The following is a 20,893-nucleotide window of genomic DNA, read 5'->3' as shown; positions in this document are numbered from 1 at the left end:
TGTTGAGGAAAGCACTCAACTGCGTCACAAGGCAAGCCCTCACCTGGAGTTCTCATGGTCAAAAGAGAAGAGGAAGGTCAAAGAACACATTACGCCAGAAACTGGAGACAGACATGAGGAAAATGAACGAAAATTAGACAGAACTGGTAGGGAAGGCACAGGACAGAGTGGGTTGGGAAATGCTGGGCGGCGGCCTATGTTCCATTGGAAGTAACAGGCGTAAGTAAGTAAGTAATATCCCAGTGAGCAGAAAAATTAGATTTTCTGCTGTTTCGTAACTCAGTGTAAGTCACTTCTTCAGATAATAAATAAATAAGAAAGAAAGATTAGTTCAGCGAAGAGTTCTCTTTTCGGCGAATTCATTTCAAAGCTGTACAATCGCAAATATATATACTTATTTTTACAGGGTGGCAGATTGCTTCATGGCCAGTTTAGAAAACAACCAACTTAAAAGAATTATAGAAAACCTCCACTTATATAAAAGGTATATGGATGATATCTTTATCATTTGTGATAACAAATGTAACTTAAGTGATCTCCTAAATACATTTAATAATTGTCACCCATCAATAAAATTCACAATTGAAGTTGAAAGCAAACAAAATATTCACTTCCTTGATGTAGATATAACAAGGAAACAAGATGGTACTTTAAAAAGATCTATCTACAGGAAACCCATGTGGAATGGCCAACTATCAAATTTCCACAGTTGGGTTCCCATCAGCCGAAAAAGAAACTTAATAATAACTCTCGCCATAAGAATACGAAGAATCTGTAGCCCCGAGGTCGTAGAGGAAGAATTGAGTTTTTTAAAAGAGATACTTATCAAAAACGGATATCCTTCTGTATTCATTGATAAGAACATAAAATCGAAAATGCCAAGACCACAAACAACTGCAGTAGGAAAGAAAATTTTATACATGAACATCGACTTCAAAGGTGATAGAGCTGCTTATATCTTAAAGAGGAGAATTTCGGATTCTTTAAAAAGAACATTCTTCGCAGCAACATTGCGAATATTATTCTCCAGCCGATCACTGTTCACCAATAATTTGAAAGATAAATTATCGCATCTGACCAATTCAATGTGCATTTACCAATTTACCTGCTCTTGTGGAGCTAGGTATATAGGTCGTTCGATGCGTACTTTATCCAAAAGAATTCAAGAACATTGTCCGGCGTGGCTAAGAAGAGGAGGCAGCGGCTCAATAAGAAGTTCTATAATCGAACACCTTGTGAACACAGGTCACTCAATCAAGACAGACTTTGCGTTCAAAGTCATCTACAAGGTAAGTAGAAGCCTTCCTTAGACAATTAGACTACATCTTCTTTGCATTGCCGAGGCAATAGCCATACATTTTGAAAAACCAGAATTATGTGTACAAAAGAGACTGGTACAACCTCTTCTTTTACCGTGGTCTTAATGTATTAAAATTTTTTTTTTCTCTTTCTCATTACTCTTGTTCTTTTACAGCCACCTGCTTCACCTTCCATCTTCCCTTCAAATCTTGTACCCCCAACCGGTTTGTTTTTATTTCAACGATCATTCCGATTACATTTCATCTCTGTTTCAACATTTTATGTTATTTGATCATGCTGAGCTACTCTTACCCGATGAATATCTAAGCCATTAACTATCAAACTTTCTTTGTTTTTTAAAAAAAATTTTTTTTTCTAATACGTTTGTTTATTTAACCTCACTGTCACCATGTATAACAGAAGTTTATTATCAGTATTATTATCATCCTGTAAAAAAAAATAAGTATATATATTTGCGATTGTACAGCTTTGAAAATGAATTCGCCAAAAAGAGAACTCTTCGCTGAACTAATCTTTCTTTCTTATTTAATGTCATCATGGGTGTATTCCGTTTAATAAATAAATAACCAAATCAAAAATTAATTCAAGTTTACACAGATTAAACTCATGAGTCAGTTGAAGCTAGACCACCATTGAAAACCTGGAAGCACTGGACGGCCGTTTCGTCCTAGTGTGGGACTCCTCAGCAGTGCGCATCCATGACCCTGCACCACCCGGGGCTCGAACCCAGGACCTACTGGCTCCGTGCGCGAGCACTTAACCATTAGACCACTAAGCCGGCATCCAACGGTGTTAATGTCTAACTTCAACCAATTCAAGTTTAATTAGTACATATGGAACAACACAAGATTAAGCACGATCAATCAAAAAACAGGTCTGAACCAGTCAAAGGGATTCATAATTGATATGTGTGTAAATTTGTGTGTGTGTGTGTATATGTACAAGGTCAAGGATGCAAAATGTTACCTTTGTAGTGAGAATGGATAGAGATTAATTCGTACATACGATAATAGTGTGAAATATAAATAGTATCAGACGTGGTAGCTAGGATCGATAATCCAAGTCGGATGTATAGTAAGGTCTTCTTTTCTGTTGTAAGCAATAGGATTAAGCATTATATGGAACACTTCACCTAACTCTCCTTTCTTTGTAATTGGAATAACCTTTATATAATAGTTTGATATTTTTGAAATCGATTTGATGGTCGTTGAATATCCAGTTAGTGATGTAACATGATTGTTATTTCACGTGAATTAGTAATTCTTTCAATCAATATTCTGTGAAAATTTCCAAAAATATGGAAGTCTTACACTACTAAATAAAATGACAAGTAATCATTAATGACTTGTAGAAAAAATAGTACTTGAGTAGGTATAACTGGTTTAATGTTTACAAGAAATGTTTCAGTTTCTGTTTAACTACATACAAGTACCTGTTATATCTTATGATCTTGTGTCCTATTGATATATAAACTAATGATCGCGCCAATTGGAGAACAATCAATTATCGACCAGACCAATGACACATAAAACTCGTTCGGGTTTGGAACCTCTACAAATGGAGTCTTGCTGATTGAATCTACGTTGTGGCGGCGATTTTTAAAGGAAGAAATTGGATGAAGAGTGAACGTATGGGAATTATATAGGGTTGAGAGGTATGTAAACGCCACTTAAAGTGGCCATGTGACGTAATGATACCGCCAATTAGAGAACACTAATTTATCGACCGGACCGATGACGCATAAAACAATTACGAACAGTCTAGAGTCATTATATATTCTGGTTCTAGCCTAGTTCAGACTGTTAAGTCCAGAACACAAATCTCAGCCTCGGCGATATGAGTCATTTATTTCAAGCATATTGGGTTTTTATACCAACCATATAGACCACATCGTACCATAAAATAGAAAATAACATTTGTACAAGATGTAGCCAAAAGTGTCTGTGAATGTGCAAGACTAGGCATAACTGAAGAACAGTAAATCGTACAACACTAATCTATGAGTCGAAATAAAGCTTATGATAAGAGGAACACGATTATGAATAGCTTAATTACTTAACAATTATGCAACAGAAATGTACATATAGTATTGTTCCAGAAATGGATCCCAATAGTTACCGTTCATTATTGATAACGGGATATAACAGTATGTTAGAAGTCAAAATAAAACAATTGCTGTATTGTATTTCATCATGTCTTTTCACTGTTGAAGGATTGATCAAATCGTTTATACTTCAATATTTCAGTGAATGAATTGTATTGCCTTGAGAGTTTTTTTTCGATGGAGTTTCATTCTCTGAGCTAAATGGTTTAGTTGTAGAGGTTTCATCGTTTTTCTGAACGAGATCATCAGTGCACAAACTTCAGATAGAAGTGAAATGTTGAAATCTAACAATTAACATAGACGGTTTATAATTAAATTTAATATAAAAGTTTAACCTTTGAAATGTAAGATGATTTGTACAAAGGAATTTCTCATCAATAATTCAATGATGAAATGGACAATCTAATATTTTCACAGTTGAATTTATGAGTCAATCTAGGCTACAGAATCATTGAAAACATGAAAGCACTGGATGAACATTTTGTACTTGTATAGGACTCTTCAGCATTGCGTTTCTACGACCTTACAGAAGTGGTTTACATCATAAGTCCGAGTCTCAGGTACGTGCTCGTGGATAAGTATTGCTGAGGAGACTTATACTAGAATGAAACGGTCATCCAGTACTTACAAGTATTCAGTGATGGTATAGCTTAGATTGATTCGTTGATTCAACTGTGGAAATGTTACAATCTCAGGCAAATTCTAATACTTTGAATATTATTCACTTCTATTGATAGTTCATTATTAACGAAACATGTGGACCATTATTTTATTTATTCAAGGTACCCATATAATAAAAGTATACTTTATAATACCTCGTATATCTGTATTGCGATATACAATTTTGTCATTTTATGACACTTTTCAGAAGTGCGTTTCTACGATGCCACAGATATGGTATAGAGATTACGCGTTCGTACACCAAACTGTAGGTTCTAGGTTCGAGTCTTGGGTGCGGAATCGTGAATGCGCATTGCTGTGGAACCGTTTCATTCTAGTATAAAGCTTCTCAGCAATGCGCATCGATGATTCCGCACCTGAGACTCGAACGTAGGACTGTTATATCCGAGCAAAGAATAAATCACGAGTAAGTTCTGCTGAGACATATTCATTGACTGACATTATCTATATATTCTTATGGTATAATTATTCAATAATTAGATTATGTATATTTATATTCTTCTTATTATAAACTGTACTTTGATCTATAATTTATTATTGTACGATTTACGGTTGTTAAGCTGTGTTCAGCCCCCCCCACGTTCACAGCCACTTTTTGGCTTTATTGTGTACACATGTTACTTTCCATTTTATGGTGCGTTGCGATCCGTTTGGTTGATATATAAACCCAGTATGTCTGAAATAAATGATTCGCATCGCATAATGGAAGTTGGTATTGGGGTTCTGGACTCAAGTAGACGGGTTAGGCGGACATAGGACCAATAAGGACGTTAGGTTGCCTATACCAGTCGAACGTCATTGGTTTGGCACAGTGTTACGATTGTATAAGTCGTATTTTGATTGGTGGATAAGTCATCTGATAAGAAGTCGGACATAAAGTCATAACAACAATGACCTTCAGTTTTCCATAATGATCTAGCCTTCAATTGATTCATGATCTCAACTATTGAAATAGATTTTACTTTAGATCTAAAATTTTTGATTGATTTTAACTTAAATAGTACAACATCTCTGTACTTTACTTTTGTCACAAAATTCAACCTTAAATGAATCAAATATTTGAATCATAATTCTATGATTCATTCTCCTTACTGATATCCTAATCTACGTTGATTGATCATCAATGAATATTAGATAATAGTAATAAGAATAATGGTACCATATACATTTGTTCTGTTACATATATATTTGATCAAAGTACCAAATAGTTCAGTAAATAATAAACAATATTCAAGAAAATTTTGTAAATCACAAAATCAGATGTAGAAAACATCCCGTACACAGGACTCGAACTCAAGACCTTCGGTTTCGAATGCGAATGTCTAACCTCTAGACTACTGAACTGGTACCAAACGGTATTAATGTTTAACTTTAACCAATCAGCAATATTGTGCGACCGTTTCCCATTATCTTCAGTGGGTGACTTTTATTTCATTTATTTATTTAAACAGATAAAAAAAGGTACAAGACGGTACCAAATAGATGTGAGCCATCTGATTCATTCAATTTCTGTGAGGACTGGGATACTGTCTGAGTGCCCAAACCGAGGCAGGTTGTTTTCTTAATGGGCCACACACACGAAGCCTCCGACCACTGAGTCTGATCCATAAGGCAGTAGAACAACGTAAGGAGATGCATTCCCATGGCGGTAGTCGGTGACCAAGAATTGGTTCATACGCCATTTGTTCCTACAGGGTCCTGGAGCCTATGTGCACCATCGGTTTGGAGTCAGAGTTTTCCAAATCTCCTAGGTGGACTCTCAGTATCCACCAAGCCGATGAAAAGGCCTGAAATTCGCTTTTCATTCTCTCAATTTCGTAAAAAACACCCCCATCACGAGAACGTAATGAGTAGAAATTCCCTGGCAGAGGCTATGTACGCGTGTTCATGTGAGAGCATTTCGAGAGGGAGAGCGGACTCTCACCACTCTTGGTCGCACCAGAGCATTTGGTGGGTAACTACTTCACACTCGACAGGGTTTGGTTACAGCTTCTCACTAGAACTCCGAGAATTAACCGACGAAGCTTCATATAAACATTCTGAAACGAATGTATTTTCTTTTACATTAAAGCAATCAATATGTAGTACACACAATGTATACACCGGAAAAACACTAATCAATCAATAAATTAATGGAAAAAATTTCTTTAAACAGTGATCTACATTGAAATACAAGTGATGAACATTGTGTTAACCCCCACAAAGAAAAAGAAATGTATCGAATTTAAAACTATTTTCGCTTATCAGAAAATTGACTATATGACATTGAGTTTAATGTTTTTCAATATGTAACATTGATAGGTCCTGGATTCAAATCTTACGAGGCGGAATCGTGGTTGTGTACTGCTGAACAGTTTCATACAAGGTTGAAAGGGCCATTCAGTGCTTCCAGGTTTTCTTTAGTGGTCTAACTCATGAACCAAACTATTAGATTACTATAATATTCACAAAACTCCTTTCTGATAATAATGTATAAGTTGGTGCTAATGACAATATAGATATCGATTAAATATATAAACCATGTTCGAAGATACTTTACTTGAGTATGTTATCAAAAGAATTCTCAGTATGAGGTAATAGAAATTTTCAAGTTTTTGATTGAGATCGTCAATCGATCAATGTTAGACCATCGTTGAAAACCTTGAAGTACTGGACGGCCGTTGCGTACTAGTATGGGTTTATTCAGCAGTGCGCATCCATGATCCCATATCATGGGATTGAAACCTAGGACATATCAGTCTCGCGCGCAAACACTTAACCTCTAGACCACTGAGCTGGCCGGCATCCAACAGTGTTAATATTTAACATAAACTAATCCACGAAATCGAGTGACATATCCATCATTATCTTCAATAAATTACAATCTCACAATATAACTGACTGAGGAGTCCCGTAGTAAGACGAAACGGCCATCCAATGCTTCCAAGTTTTCCATGGTGGTCTAACTTCAATTGAATCATAATCTCAACTCATTGATATTGAATGATTAATATTTCTGACTTGATCATAACTTTTAACATACACACACACACACGCACGCACGTACAAACATAAGTTTTAATTCACTTGGTATTGTTTTACTTGTTTATATTGCTTGGTAATTAAGACAATATCGAGGCAATACGCACAGTATGCACGCACATATACCAATAAGAGACTGATCAATTACAGTCCTACAACATCAATGGAAAGATTCAAGTAAAACAAAAATTAATTAAATTGAAACTTTAACCCATTGCATAATCAAATGGTTATGAGGACTTAGTAGTTAAATGGATAATGTGGATAATATTTTTAAAGTGAACAGTATTGAGTTTCAGTCTCAGTGGTGAACATCAACTCGGAATTGTTGATGAATTCAACTGATAGGACGAAACACTCGTCCACTATTAGCCACCGTTATCCATTTTTGTTTATAAATAAAAGTTTTATTTATTTATTAAATTCAATGAATAATAACACAATCGTTTCTTTTATCTTTATTTCATTCATCTATTCAATTATTATTTGAATCTATTGAAAAATGAATTCTGTCTATTTTATTTAAATAGAAAAATGGGCGGGATTTTTCATTCAAGAATTTGAAAAAAAAAATAGAAAGAAAAGAAGTTTCTATGGTTTTTATTATTTTTTTTTGGGGGGGGAGAGGGGGAAATAATTTCCAGCTTTTCTTTCTTTTTTTTCGTTTTTTTTCTTTTGTTTGTTGCTACAATAAAATTTCTCATCGAATTTTGATAAATCAATTAATAAAGACAATAATTTTAGGCAAATTGTACTAATGATTTGCGTTTGTTAACTATTAATTATACTTCTCCTATACCATTTATATATATAAAGTTTAATGAATGAATAATAACTGGAAAGAATTGGGGAAGGATTGTTTCGGATAAAGTTAGATAGAAAGTGATGTTAGACGACTTATAATCCTCCTTTACGACGAGGTAACAAGCGTAAGTAAATATGTAGAACACAAATTATGGAACCGACTATTTGTGCTTTATTATTATTATTATCATTAGTATTAAAGGCTCCTCAATTGAATGATTGTAATAATTTCTGATTTATATCATATTAGAAACAATAAAATCATTCATAATCATTGTTTATAACCCTACATAGAGAATAATAGATAAATCTAATGATAATGAACAATGAAGAGTTATTGAATGGAAAACAAAGGAACCATTCTATAGTCGAACTATTGAAATCAACTTTTATTTTATTTATTTATTTGAACACATAGATATTAGTAGAAAGGGGCAACGAATACATATGCGCCACCTAAGTCACATGATTTGCATGTGGACTGTGATATATCTCGGATGCACAGATCTAAGCAGGTAGTTTTCTTAGAGGGGAGGACACTTGGAGCCTTAGACATGAAGGTCTAATCCACAAGGTAGTGGAGCGACGTAAGAAGATGGTAGTCGGTTTCCAACGATTGGTTCATACACCATTTACTCCTTCAAGATCCTGAATTCTATATGGACTATTGATTTAGAGTCGTGGTTTCTCAAATCCTTCAGGTGGACACTCAGTATCCACCAACGCGTTTCAAGAATCGGACATTGGCTTTTCCTCCTCTCAATTTTGTAAACCACTGTAGTAATGCCTTGAGAAGGCAGTGAGTAAAAATTTCCTGGCGGTGGTTGTATGTGTGTGGCCATGTGAGACTATGTGGAGAGGGGAAGATGACTCTTTCCACTCTCAGCCGTACCAGGGCATTTGGGGGCTAAATTACTTCGATCATAATAAACCTAAATAGATGATATTTCAAATGAACTTAACCTTTTCTCAGTCTTTATAAAAGAAACTAAGAAAATCTACAGAATTACTCTTTATCTAAATATGTGTTTTATTTCACAAATAAAGATATCTTAAACTTATTATCTCATTATTGAAATGCTTGTTCTTATTTATACTTTACTCATTCATATGATCCCATTGACTAAATAAAAGTAACATGCTAAGGATTTGAATCTGTAGTTTAGTAGAGAAACATTAAAACATCTAACAACTAAGTCATCATTATTTTGCTTGTAAAATTACAATTCATGTACAATTGATGTCATGTGTTTCAAATCCTTCTTAGTACAGATGGAATCCTATCGGTCAAGTTACAATGTGGTCATTAGTCTAGGTGAATTGACATTACATGCACTATGTTGAGATCAGATGATGTTTACAGATATTCAACAGGATACCTTGAACTCAGGTTTCGTGCTATTTGGTACTTGTCAGTAAAGTGTACTTGTGTTATTCTTGAGGGAAATGGTTTTCTTTGATAGATTCAATCACGTGTCACTCAGCTTCATAGTCAGAGACATTACCACTGCTTTATCCGGGTAGCAATTAACCTCCAATAAGAATGATTACTGGTTGATGATCAATGTCTTGTCAATATCAGGTCCTTCTTAGTGTACATCGAATCTTATTAAATAAGTTGGAATGTCACCACTAGTCTAAGTGAATTGACATTCCGTACACTATGTTGTGATTTAAGATGGTGATTGAAGGTAGTCAACACTTAATATTCAATCAAATTTGTTCATAGAACATAATCTTTATTTTTTGTTTTAATGGTTAATTAACTTTGGATATTCTTGTCTTTATGCTATTGGTATCATCATACTACAGTATCTTGTGAAACTGTTGATGGTATGAATGCTGGTCATTTAAACAACAACAAACATTTTTTTGTTTGTTTGTTTCTTTATGTTTCTTTAGTGATGGAAAGATAAATGAAATTTACCATTTAATAATCGATCAATTGACGATCATAATTGATTTTAATTAAATTTTATCAATCAATGAATGAATGATTTTTATTGTTTTATTGATTATTATCTTTTATAGGTCAAAGGTTACACTTCTTACGTCACCATAGATATAATCTACAGTAAGTAATAGAAGTCACGTTTAGGAACTGACCTTATACGAGTACTATATAGAAAAAAGCTTCAGTTGAAATGACAGGTACTATGGGATAAATGAGACAAGATGAAATGAGGAATGTTTATTGATAATAGTAATAATAATAAGCAGTGAAGTGAACTGATCTTACAATACTCCATTCATGATTATAGGATATAGTCTGAGATGAATATCCCTAGTAACATTTAATCATTAGTTTATCATTTATTAACTTAAACTACTTCTACAGAGATCCAAACATACGTCATTTATCATTATAAGATGCTATTAAGAGTATAAATAAACTACTGAAATAAGAAGAATCAGTCATTCAGTTTAGTTATAAGTAGCATCAACAAATTAAACTCAAAGAAAAATTAGTTCAGTGAAGAGTTCTCATTTCAGTGGAAGGTGAAACAGATGGCTGTAAAAGAAGAAGAATATAAAGATAGAGAAAAAAATTAAGACATTAAGACCATGATAGAAGAAGAGGTTGTACCAGTCTCTTATACAATTCTGGTTTTTCCAGATGTATGGCTAATGTTTCGGTAATGCAAAGAAGGTACAAGGTATCTTTGGAAGACTTCTACCTAACTTGTAGATGAATTTGAAGGTAGAGTCTGTCTTAAGTGAGTGACTTGTGCTTAAAAGGTGTTTGATTATTGAACTTCTTATTGAGCTATTTCCTCCTCTTTTTAGCTACATCAGATAATGTGTCTTGAATTCTTTTAGATAAAGTACGCATCGAACGACCTATATACCTAGCTCCACATGAGCAAGTAAATTGGTAAATGCACATTGAGTTGGTCAGATGCGATAATTTATCTTTAGGATTATTAGTGAACAATGGTCGGTTGGAGAATACTATTCGCAATGTTAATTCATTCACAAAGTCAATCTAGTTCACGGTGTACATCCATGACCTTGAAATCTGAGATTTGATCCAGTACCTTTAATCCTACGCAAGAACGCTTAACCTTTAGACAACTGACACAAGATCCAATGGTGTACATATTTAATTTCAATGAATTCGCAATTTTATGTAAACCTCTTCCATTGCCTAAAATCGATAAATGTCTTATATTCAGAATCCTTCTTTTCTGATGAATGTAAGGAAATAAGTCACAATATTAAAATCCTCAACATTTTCTTTGGTTATAACCCAGATTTCGAAACTTTCCACGTGATCTTCGAAAGTATCAAAATCTGAATGTACGTTCAATCGTTCCATCACGGGCAAGATAGTGACGCTAATGTCATAATAAGAAGCACTTGAATTATAGTACAAACTAGGTATCCCAGAAATAACACAATTTAACCAAAAAGTATTAGGTGAGCAGAAACTAACGTATCGTATTTGGAATTCAAAATCAGGCAGTGATCAGGTACAACGGATTCATTAGTGCATACAAACACCACAGGAGGTAGGGACAGCATATCCACAGAAGCACTGAGGTCAGAGATAGAAATAACTGCCTCACGTTTTATTCAGGAAGATTTAGGGGGGGAGAACAAGTTCCACAGACAGACTGGCAAGAAGGATACCTCATCAAGATACAGAAGAAAGGAGATCTAAGCAAAGTGAGAACTAAAAATGAATCATACTACTGTCAGTGCCAGGAAACGTTCTGAATACAGAGTTGTTGAACCAGATGAAAGATTCAAGAGACGCCCAACTTCGTGGTCAACAGACCAGATTCCGTAATGGTCATTGCTGCACAGACCAAATCGAGGCAATACGGATCATCGTTGAACAATCAGTTGCACAGAACTGGTCACTATGCATCAACATATCTGACGATGAGAAAGCATATGTCAGCGTGGATAGGAGAACATTATGGAACTGTGTTCGACGTTATGGATTGAGTAGCTGAGGAGATCGTCAACATCATACAGAATTCATACGACGGATTACACTGCACAGTGCTGAGTGGAGGGCAGCCGGTACGTGCATTCCAAATGAGGACCGTAGTCAGAAAAGGCTGCTCACTCCCCCTTTCTCTCTTCTGGTGGACTACTGGATTATGAAGATGTCGACATCCTAGTGGAAGCACGGAATACAATGTGGAGGTTAGATGCAACTAGACGACTTGAACTCAGAAGATGGTCTAGGTCTTCTCTGTCATACACATGAACATATGTGTGTCATGACAGCCAATGTAGCAGCAGCCTCTGTCTGCGTCAATAGGCCTCAATATATAGAAGGGATGATGCAAGATCATGAAATGCTCCACAGAGAGCTTCAACCTAATCACACTTGATGGAAAGGCTCTGACAGTGGTGGGAACTTTCACATATCGGCGTAGCATCATCGGTGAACAAGGAGGTTGGGATGCAGACGTAAAGGCGAGGATCTGCAAGGACGGCATTCTTAAATTTGAGGAACATATGGTGCTGAAAACAACTGTCAAGCAATATCAAAATCAGAATCATCAATACGAACGTTAATTCAGTTAGTTCTAGTGTACGGAGCTGAAAGCTCGATTACTACCACAACCATCATCAACATGGTACAAGTATTTATAAATATTTGTGTACTCAGGATACCGTTGGCTAGAAATCAACAGAAACAGCCTACTGTGAGAGAGGCTGTACATTACGTAAATCATCACGAGTGAATCCATAACTTGGAATCCTGAAGAGAAAGGGAAGTTGGAAAACCTAGGGATATATTGCGGAATCGGAAACGTACATGAGAATAATGAATGGCAACTGGAAAGAAATGGAAAGGATTACCTGAGTCAGGGTTTGGTAGAGAATGGCGCCGAGTGGCCTATCTCCTTCATAAGGTGTAACATGTGTACGTAAGTTTATAAGTGTTAGTCTACATTGGACACATCAATAGATACCAGTATACTATCGACGGTAGGTCGCTCCCATAATTGAAGGAACAAAAGGATTTGAGAGTAGCAGTTAGTTATGACTTAAAAACAACTGGACATTGCAATGTTGAAGCTGCTAAAGGTTTTTGCGCGTTGTAATCCTCTCTTCAAACATTCAAATGCTATGACAAGGCGATTTTGTAGGTTTTATAATCTGAGTATAGCACCCAGTTAGCTTGTCCAAATCTTACTACGGATGCTGACAAACCCGAGTGTATACAGCGTGCGTTTTTCGAAACCCTATTCGGATAAGTTTTTTTAGCTCTATCAGTTTAAATTTTAAAACGGAAGCTGGATTTTCTTTAGGAAACAATCTGTAAGGATAAATATACGACATTCAACCAGATGTCATTAACACTGAAAACTGAAAATATCACAATTCAAAGATAGATAACTGTTGCAAACCAGGTATCCCTGGACGATAGTTGGATCTTAGTATGATAACTTCTAAGCAGAACACATTCAGTCACAATGTGTATATCTATACAATATTAACAAGTTGATATATAATACTCAACAGAAAATGTATTTAATTACCTTTTGTTAAAATATGAGTAGCTAATTTCACTTGTGAAAAATTACCTAAACCAATTGTATTCAATATACAATAGAGACCAAGTCCATTTGATTTGGAATTGGTTATTCTATTCTCAACTGATGTATACTTATTACTAATATTATTATTCTGTTTTAAATCATTAGTCAAATTTTTAGTTTGATTATTCAATTGTAATGATTGTGGTTGATTCTCAGAATGTATCATACTACTGAATAAATCACTGGTCATTTTACTGTTGAATGTGTCACTATTCTCATCTTTCCTTATTGATTTCGATATAGAATTCAATGAAGTCGACAATAGATTAGATGTTGGTAAAACTGATGTTAATGAATGTGATGATTTGTTAAATACTTCTCTATCTTCAATTATACTTGGTTCAGAATGATGATTCAATATTTGTAATGATGGACGATGAATTGATGTGACATCTTTGATCATATTGTTAGTAGGCAATACACTATTCATAGATGTTGTCTTAACTAATATTATAGAATTTAATTGTTGATCATTGTTACAATTCCTAGTGAGATAGTTTTCTTGATGAGAGTTTCTTCTCTTCCATTTATCTATTATTTGATTTGTATTGTTTAATCCATGTATTGACTTCTTCTGTCTTTTATCAATTGCTGGTACCCTATGATTCATAGATGGTGTATGAGTTGTTGATGTGACAGGTTTTATTGAATTCTGTGAATTACCAATGTTCAATGTTGACTGTCTATTTAGAATAAATTGTTTTATATGATCATGTTTAATTAATTCATTATCTACATGAGTTTTCATTGAGTTTACAGCTAATTGTGTAAACTGTCTACCTAGTTTATCAATCGAATCATTTGAATGGTTCATTGAATTGAATAGTTTAGTCGAATATTGATCAACATTATTGTATAGTGATATAGTGAACCAATTGTATTTGTTTGAATTATCATTTATGTGATCATCATTATTAGAATAATTCTTATTCGTTCTCATATTATCCTATTGTTTGAATTCGCAATTTATTACTTCTATCCTTAATATGTTTGAAGCAATGTTTATCCGGAAATTGAAACAGGTTACATATTGATACATTGAACGTAGTTATAAACAAACGAATGGGCGTGAATAAACAGAAACCAACTATTCGAAATACATATCTGCATATGTATACATGTATATACATATGCATACAGTAATTAGATTCGTCTAAATAAATAAACTTTTGTTGAGATTGTTGCTGAATATGAGCTTTCCTCGTTTATGAAATACATATTTATGTCATATGATCAGTAAATGAAAAGTATACAGTTTATGATAACACCGTATTTCATTGTCATATAACATCATTTATAAACTGAATTTTGATTGGATCATTACAATTACCAATCAGATTGAAGGATGTTTTTTTTTTTAAAAAAAAGGGTTACATTCAAAGGTCATTTCATATAATGATCATGATTGTTTATGTGAATTAAACGAATTTCCTTTAATATTATTAGTTATTAATGAAAATGGAAATGAAACCTGATAGACAATCGAGCTGATAGTTTCTTAAAAATTTTTGTTCAATTTATGAATCTGACTCAAACAAGAAGAATTAATGACATAGAAAATCATGAATTCATTTCTATTTCACGGTTTCTCGTCAATTTCTTACAACATTAAGATAACGGTATCAAAATTGTATCATAACATTGATTGCTTTTTCATCAGTGAAGAATAATGACAAGGGCTATAAGTATGAAGGTACTATAAGAGATATTTACATAATAATGTGAAAATTTATTGGTTGAATATAAAAAAATATTAAATCAAATCAACTCAAGACAAACAACCGCTTTACGTTACATTTAGTTATGTTTAATTATGTTTAAATGTACACGTCAAAGCACATACTCCGAAGAACAGAAAAAAAGATGGTTTGTTTCCATATCTCTGAGCATATTTCACAGGCGTTTACATAAAACATTGAAAAGCTTCTGTGAAATGCTCTAAAAGATGCGGACAGAAAATGTACTTCCAGTTATTTTGATGTATGTGCGTTGAAACATGCTTTAAAACTGGTGCATGCAATCCGAGGTAACATGAGAAGGGAATTTATACATACAAGACTGTATCAAAGAGCAAGTAGTATAGTACGGAAATATCGGCTTGGAAGCAGAATATATTCTTTATATTGTAGCCTTCAATCTTGAATCTTATCACTAATTAGCACAAGACATTTATGAACAAGTGTTGTAGGTCGAATAGGAATACTTACCAGTCACATCTACTCACCATCCATGGAGTTATACATAAATTACAGATTATTTCAATAATTGTTTTGATCGGTTTCTAAATGAAATTTTATCAGATGTATATTGACGATGAGTATTGACGTTTAGAAATGGTCAATCTGTTGCTGGTGTCCATGTATGACTTGTGGATAATTTATGGACTGAAACCTCTTTTAGACATTCCTGGTCAAAAACTGCAGTTGAAGAACTATACACAATCAGTTGATTTATTGATAAACAATCAAAAGTTGAATGTACTTAACAACACTTAACTCCACCTCGTCTCATCTTATATCTTATTGTTTTGTTCTCTGAGCTGGATGGTTTGGTCGTGGAGCTTTCATCGTCCTTCTGAACGACATCATCAGCACAAACTTCAGATAGAAGTGAAGTATTCGAATTTCTCCATATGTGTTTCACAGCTCGTTCTGTGCACCTCAATGTTGATTGGTTCTTATTGACCTTAAATTTATCATTGTTTACTTCTTTGTTTTGGATGTGTCTCCCATTTGTTTGATTTTTGTCCCTATATTTGTACACAATTTTTCTGATTGGTTGGTAAATTGGATCGACTTCGCTGTGCTTGTTGATTGCTGATTGATCTGAGTGCCAGGCTTCTAAAAATTCTCTGGTGTTTTTGGATTTTTCTCTGTCCAAGATTTCTACATTTTCCAATCAAATGAATGTCCGCAGTTGTCCACATGTATTGATATAAGTGAGGAAATAACATGGCATTTGACTGCTAATTTATATTCATGTAGGCGTAGGTGAAGAGGACGTCCGCTTTGTCTGTTATGAGTAACCGCAACGAGACTGCTGAAAACCCTAGAGATATGTGTGGCACACAAACCGACAAAGTCACTAAGATCAATCCTGTGCAAACCAAAGGATGAAATTACAAAGGAAAACAAATCAAACATCATCTACAAAATAAACTGTGCCAACTGCCAAGGCTCAGTGTGATGTGACTTTAAGCACCATCTTTTGTCTAAATTGCAAAGCAAGTCATCGTTTATATTGGTATGCTGCCCGTGTGCGTTGATTTCCAATTGCATCTGTATTGGTAGGTGAATTTAAGCAAAAGAAGCATAATCGTGGTGGAAGAGAATTTCAGCAAGTATTGCAATGAGATTATTAAATTTATCAATGTTTATTTTGTTACCAGTTTCTTATATCAACAGAGCATACGAGTCTTTAAATCACCATATCAGCTTTCTAAGCACATATGTGGCTAGATTTAACTAGCAGTGTTTCAAACGTGTGCTCACTGAACGTTTCTTGTTCGATGAATTTCCCACCATTATATTATGCAAAGCACGACATTGATCATATAATCAAATGCGTGGATGCTCACTACACTGGAGACCATCTTCATTATATGTAACAGAGTCTTGTCAGTATTGAATTAGAATTTCTGTTCATAGATAATCTGGCAGTTAATGCAGTTTGAACGACTAATCTATTATGTGTCGATTTTGCAGAATGTTACTGTCTTGTTGAGATACGACCATCACTCGAATGTAGCATCGCTTAGCCACTGTGAAGCTATGAAAATAGAGCGAGCGTATTTCATTTCGGTCGAACACAATTGGTATATAATTCGAAACATCGATTACATGAGTCATGTGATTCCTTTGTTTTTCGTCATTGTATACTTTAGTGCATGAACAATTCAGGATTCGTTAACAGTGCACACGGCTACAATTGGAAAGCGCCTTCGCTTACCTCGTTACGATATTGAAGGACACATTGCTAATCTCCAGCTGTCATGATGGTAGTAAATGTTTTCTGCAAATGACAATAAAATTCACATATATTTTGGTTGTTGGGTGAACTGTAACAAGTGTCTTATTTCTGGGAATTACTGTTCACAGAGTAAATGGTTATCAGCGGTCCTGAATACTTTACCTTGTGAGTAAAAGCGTGAGTGATATTTCATCTAGACACTTCCGTGGAAAAGAGAGTGTTGCTCAGCCGTACTCAGGATGATATGAGATCACTTAGCTTGGTGAAATTCGTCAATCGCCTTTAGACCATTATCTGATAAAACTACACACTGACACTTTATTGAGTGTAATAGAAACATCAAAATTCTCTCCAATATCTTCATGGATAACAATCCACCTCCAGTGAATCCTACAGATAACGGGTCAGCACCTACAATCATCCGTATACCCGTCAATCCACCACCGATGGAAGACATCATGCAAATTAACTGTGAGAATGCAACAGAACCTGAAATTGTGTCAGCCGAAGCACTGAAGTCACACATAGAATTGACTGAAAACAAGCTTCAAATTCAATTCAAGAAGGTGCTGAAGGAAAAGAGGATAGATTGGCAAGAAGAGTACCTAATCAAGATACAAACGTAAGGAGATAAGAGCAAATGTGAGGAAAACAGGAAACACAAAGAAGTCAGTATCCGAAAACAATTTTAACAGAGTGTTGTTGAACCGGCCAATAGATTCATTAGACGTTCAGCCTTGAGATCAACATAGAGGATTCCACAATGGTCGGTCGAGTACAGATAAAATTGCAAAAATAGGGATCATCGTTAAACAATCGATTGAACAGAGCTAGTCACTATACATCAACTTCTCTGAGTATGAGAAAGCATTTGACAGTGTGGATAACAGAAAGTTATGGGAGTTCTTTCGGCATTACGGACTGAGAAGATCGTCAACATCATACAGATCTTATACGACGGACTACACTGCACATTGGTGCATGGAGAACTGCTGAGCGATGCATTCAAAGTGAGAACCGGAGTCAGACAATACTTTCCACCCTTCTCCTTTCTCTTTCTTCTTGTGGTCGACTGGATTATGAAGACCTTGACATCTGAGGAGCAACACAGAATTAAATGGACAGATAAAATCCAATACAAGATTTGCTCGTGGCAGATGACCTCTCCCTTCTACCTCATATACACCGATAAATGTAGGTGAAGACAGCTAGTGTGACAGCAGCCTCTGTAACTATCAGTAGACCTCTACGTACTGAAGAGATAATACAAAATTATGAAATCCAAAACCGAGAGCTCCAACCTAATCACACTTAATGAAGAGGCTGTGGCAAGGGTGAAAACTTTCACGAATCTGCGCAATATCGTCAAAAAACAAGGAAAATTTGATATAGACGTAAAGGCGAGGATTTACAATGCAAGCACAGCATTCTCATTGGTGAAGGACATATATAACTCAGATTAACTGTCAACTAATATCAAAGTCAGAGTCTTTAATGTGAACGTCAGGACAATAGAACTGTTCTGAAACTTCGAAAACCACTCCGAGTCTCATCGACATAGTTTGAATGTTTATAAACTATTTTCTACTCAGGATGCCCATTGTCCGTCGGCTGAGCACGATCGGCAACAGCCTACCGTGATTGAGAGCGAACTAAGTTCCATCTAAAGAGGAAACAAGGACAGGACGTTGGAGGTAGATGGCACATGCATTACTTATATCACCACCCGAGTGACGAGGCAAGCGCTGACTTGGGATCATGAAGTGATGGAATTAGACAATTCGAACTTGACCGATGATCTGACCTTTCAAGCCCGTACACACAAACAAATGCAGAACGTGACAAACAGTTTTGCACCAACCTCTGCAACAGTAGGTGCTCAACATACTCAAAATCCTCTGATACTACACAGAGTACACCAACGAAATCACGGTTGATGAAGAGTCACTGACGGGAGTGAAACTTTTCACACACATAGCCAGCATTATGGATGAAAAAGGGGAATCTGATGCAGGCGTAGAGGTGAGGATTTGTAAAGTAAGAACATCGTTCCTTTAGTTTAAGAACACATGGTACTCAAAAGAACAATGAAATAATGTCTAAGTCAGAATCTTCAATGTGATCTTCAACTCTGTCAGTTCTACAGTACGGAGCTGAAACTTGAGGAACTGCTAGAAAACTCATCAACATTGTGGGTGTGTTTATAAATTATTGTCTACTGAAGTTACTCACTGTCCGTTGACCGGATACCATAAGCAACAAACTAATGTGGGAGGAAACAAACCAACAATCTGCACAAGGGGAAATGAAGATCACGAAGCAATCGCATTCTTTGGAATCTCGAGGGAAAAGACAAGTATGGAAAACCAAGGAGCAAAATGAGTTAGTAGTCGGAAGCATACATGAAATGGGCGAAAAGCAACTGGGAAGATTTTGAAGTGATTATCAAGGACAGAGTATGTTGGAAGATACTGAAGAGCGGCCGATGCTCCTCCATGATGTGTAACGGGCTCAAGTAAGTAAGTTGTCAAACAGGAAGTTTGTTAAATTACGACTGAGGGTGATTAATTAGTGTGAAGATATTTCACTGTTGTTTCAACGTCCATTTCACATGAAAAGTCAGCTTTTATTACATAATATTTATCCATATTCATGAACTGTATGTCAGTTTTCTAATGTCTGCATGCATGAAACTTTATCAGAAGTATTTTGGCGTTGAGTCTTAATGTATAGGAATGGTCAATCTGTTGCTGATGTTAAGTTGTCAATGGAATAGAGAAGAATTTCTGATTGTCGCTCTCGTTTTCGACTGTCGGATATGTATCTGGATTGCGACCCCTGTTTCGCATTGCTGTTCAAAAACTACAAATGAAGAATTACACACAATCAATTGATGTACTGATGAACGATCAAGAGTTAAATGTACTTAAAAATATTTGACTTCATCTCGTTTCATCTTATATCTTATTGAAGGCATTATATTACTTACAAATACTCAGTAGTTAAATTTATATTCGAAGAGGTTTATTTAGTTTGGCATGATGGTTGGTATTAATGTGGCTTAAAATTCATTTCGAAGAAGAATAGGAAGATGTATAACACCAAAGGGAGACGTTATTGATACGGAGTAGTGTGTGGTGGATTGTTCCTTATGCATCAACACGACGTATAGATGGAAATTGTTTATGACTCTTGTGTTTGGTCAGTAAATTGAGTCCATTTTTATGTATCAATTACTTTTTGACTTACAAGAATGCCGAACTACGATTAGCATTCTGATCTGTTTTGTAATCACGCTGTCGATATATCAGCACTGTCATACATCATAGTGTCTGTTTCTTGATATCAGTACATGTTGACAATCGTCAACAGACAATCTACAGGGATGACATTGATGTATTATGCATCGATTCTCACTGAATCCTGA

The 20,893-nt window shown here is 35.2% G+C and overlaps 1 protein-coding gene across 1 annotated transcript in view; it reads right to left on the bottom strand.

Annotated features, from left to right (window-relative positions):
- Window positions 1-14,834, bottom strand: part of NIM1_2 (G2-specific protein kinase nim-1) — a 54,332-nt gene extending 39,498 nt beyond the window's left edge. Inside the window, exon 1 of the mRNA XM_051216653.1 lies at window positions 13,438-14,834. Within this exon, the coding sequence (XP_051065246.1) occupies window positions 13,438-14,437 (1,000 nt within the window). The 5' untranslated portion in view covers window positions 14,438-14,834. The remainder of the gene's footprint in view (window positions 1-13,437) is intronic.
- Window positions 14,835-20,893: the final 6,059 nt, after the last annotated feature.

The sequence above is a fragment of the Schistosoma haematobium genome, chromosome 6 (assembly GCF_000699445.3).
Source record: "Schistosoma haematobium chromosome 6, whole genome shotgun sequence".
NCBI lineage: Eukaryota > Metazoa > Platyhelminthes > Trematoda > Strigeidida > Schistosomatidae > Schistosoma > Schistosoma haematobium.
Note: the sequence above shows the minus strand (reverse complement) of the source record. Positions and strands in the feature narration are given on the sequence as shown.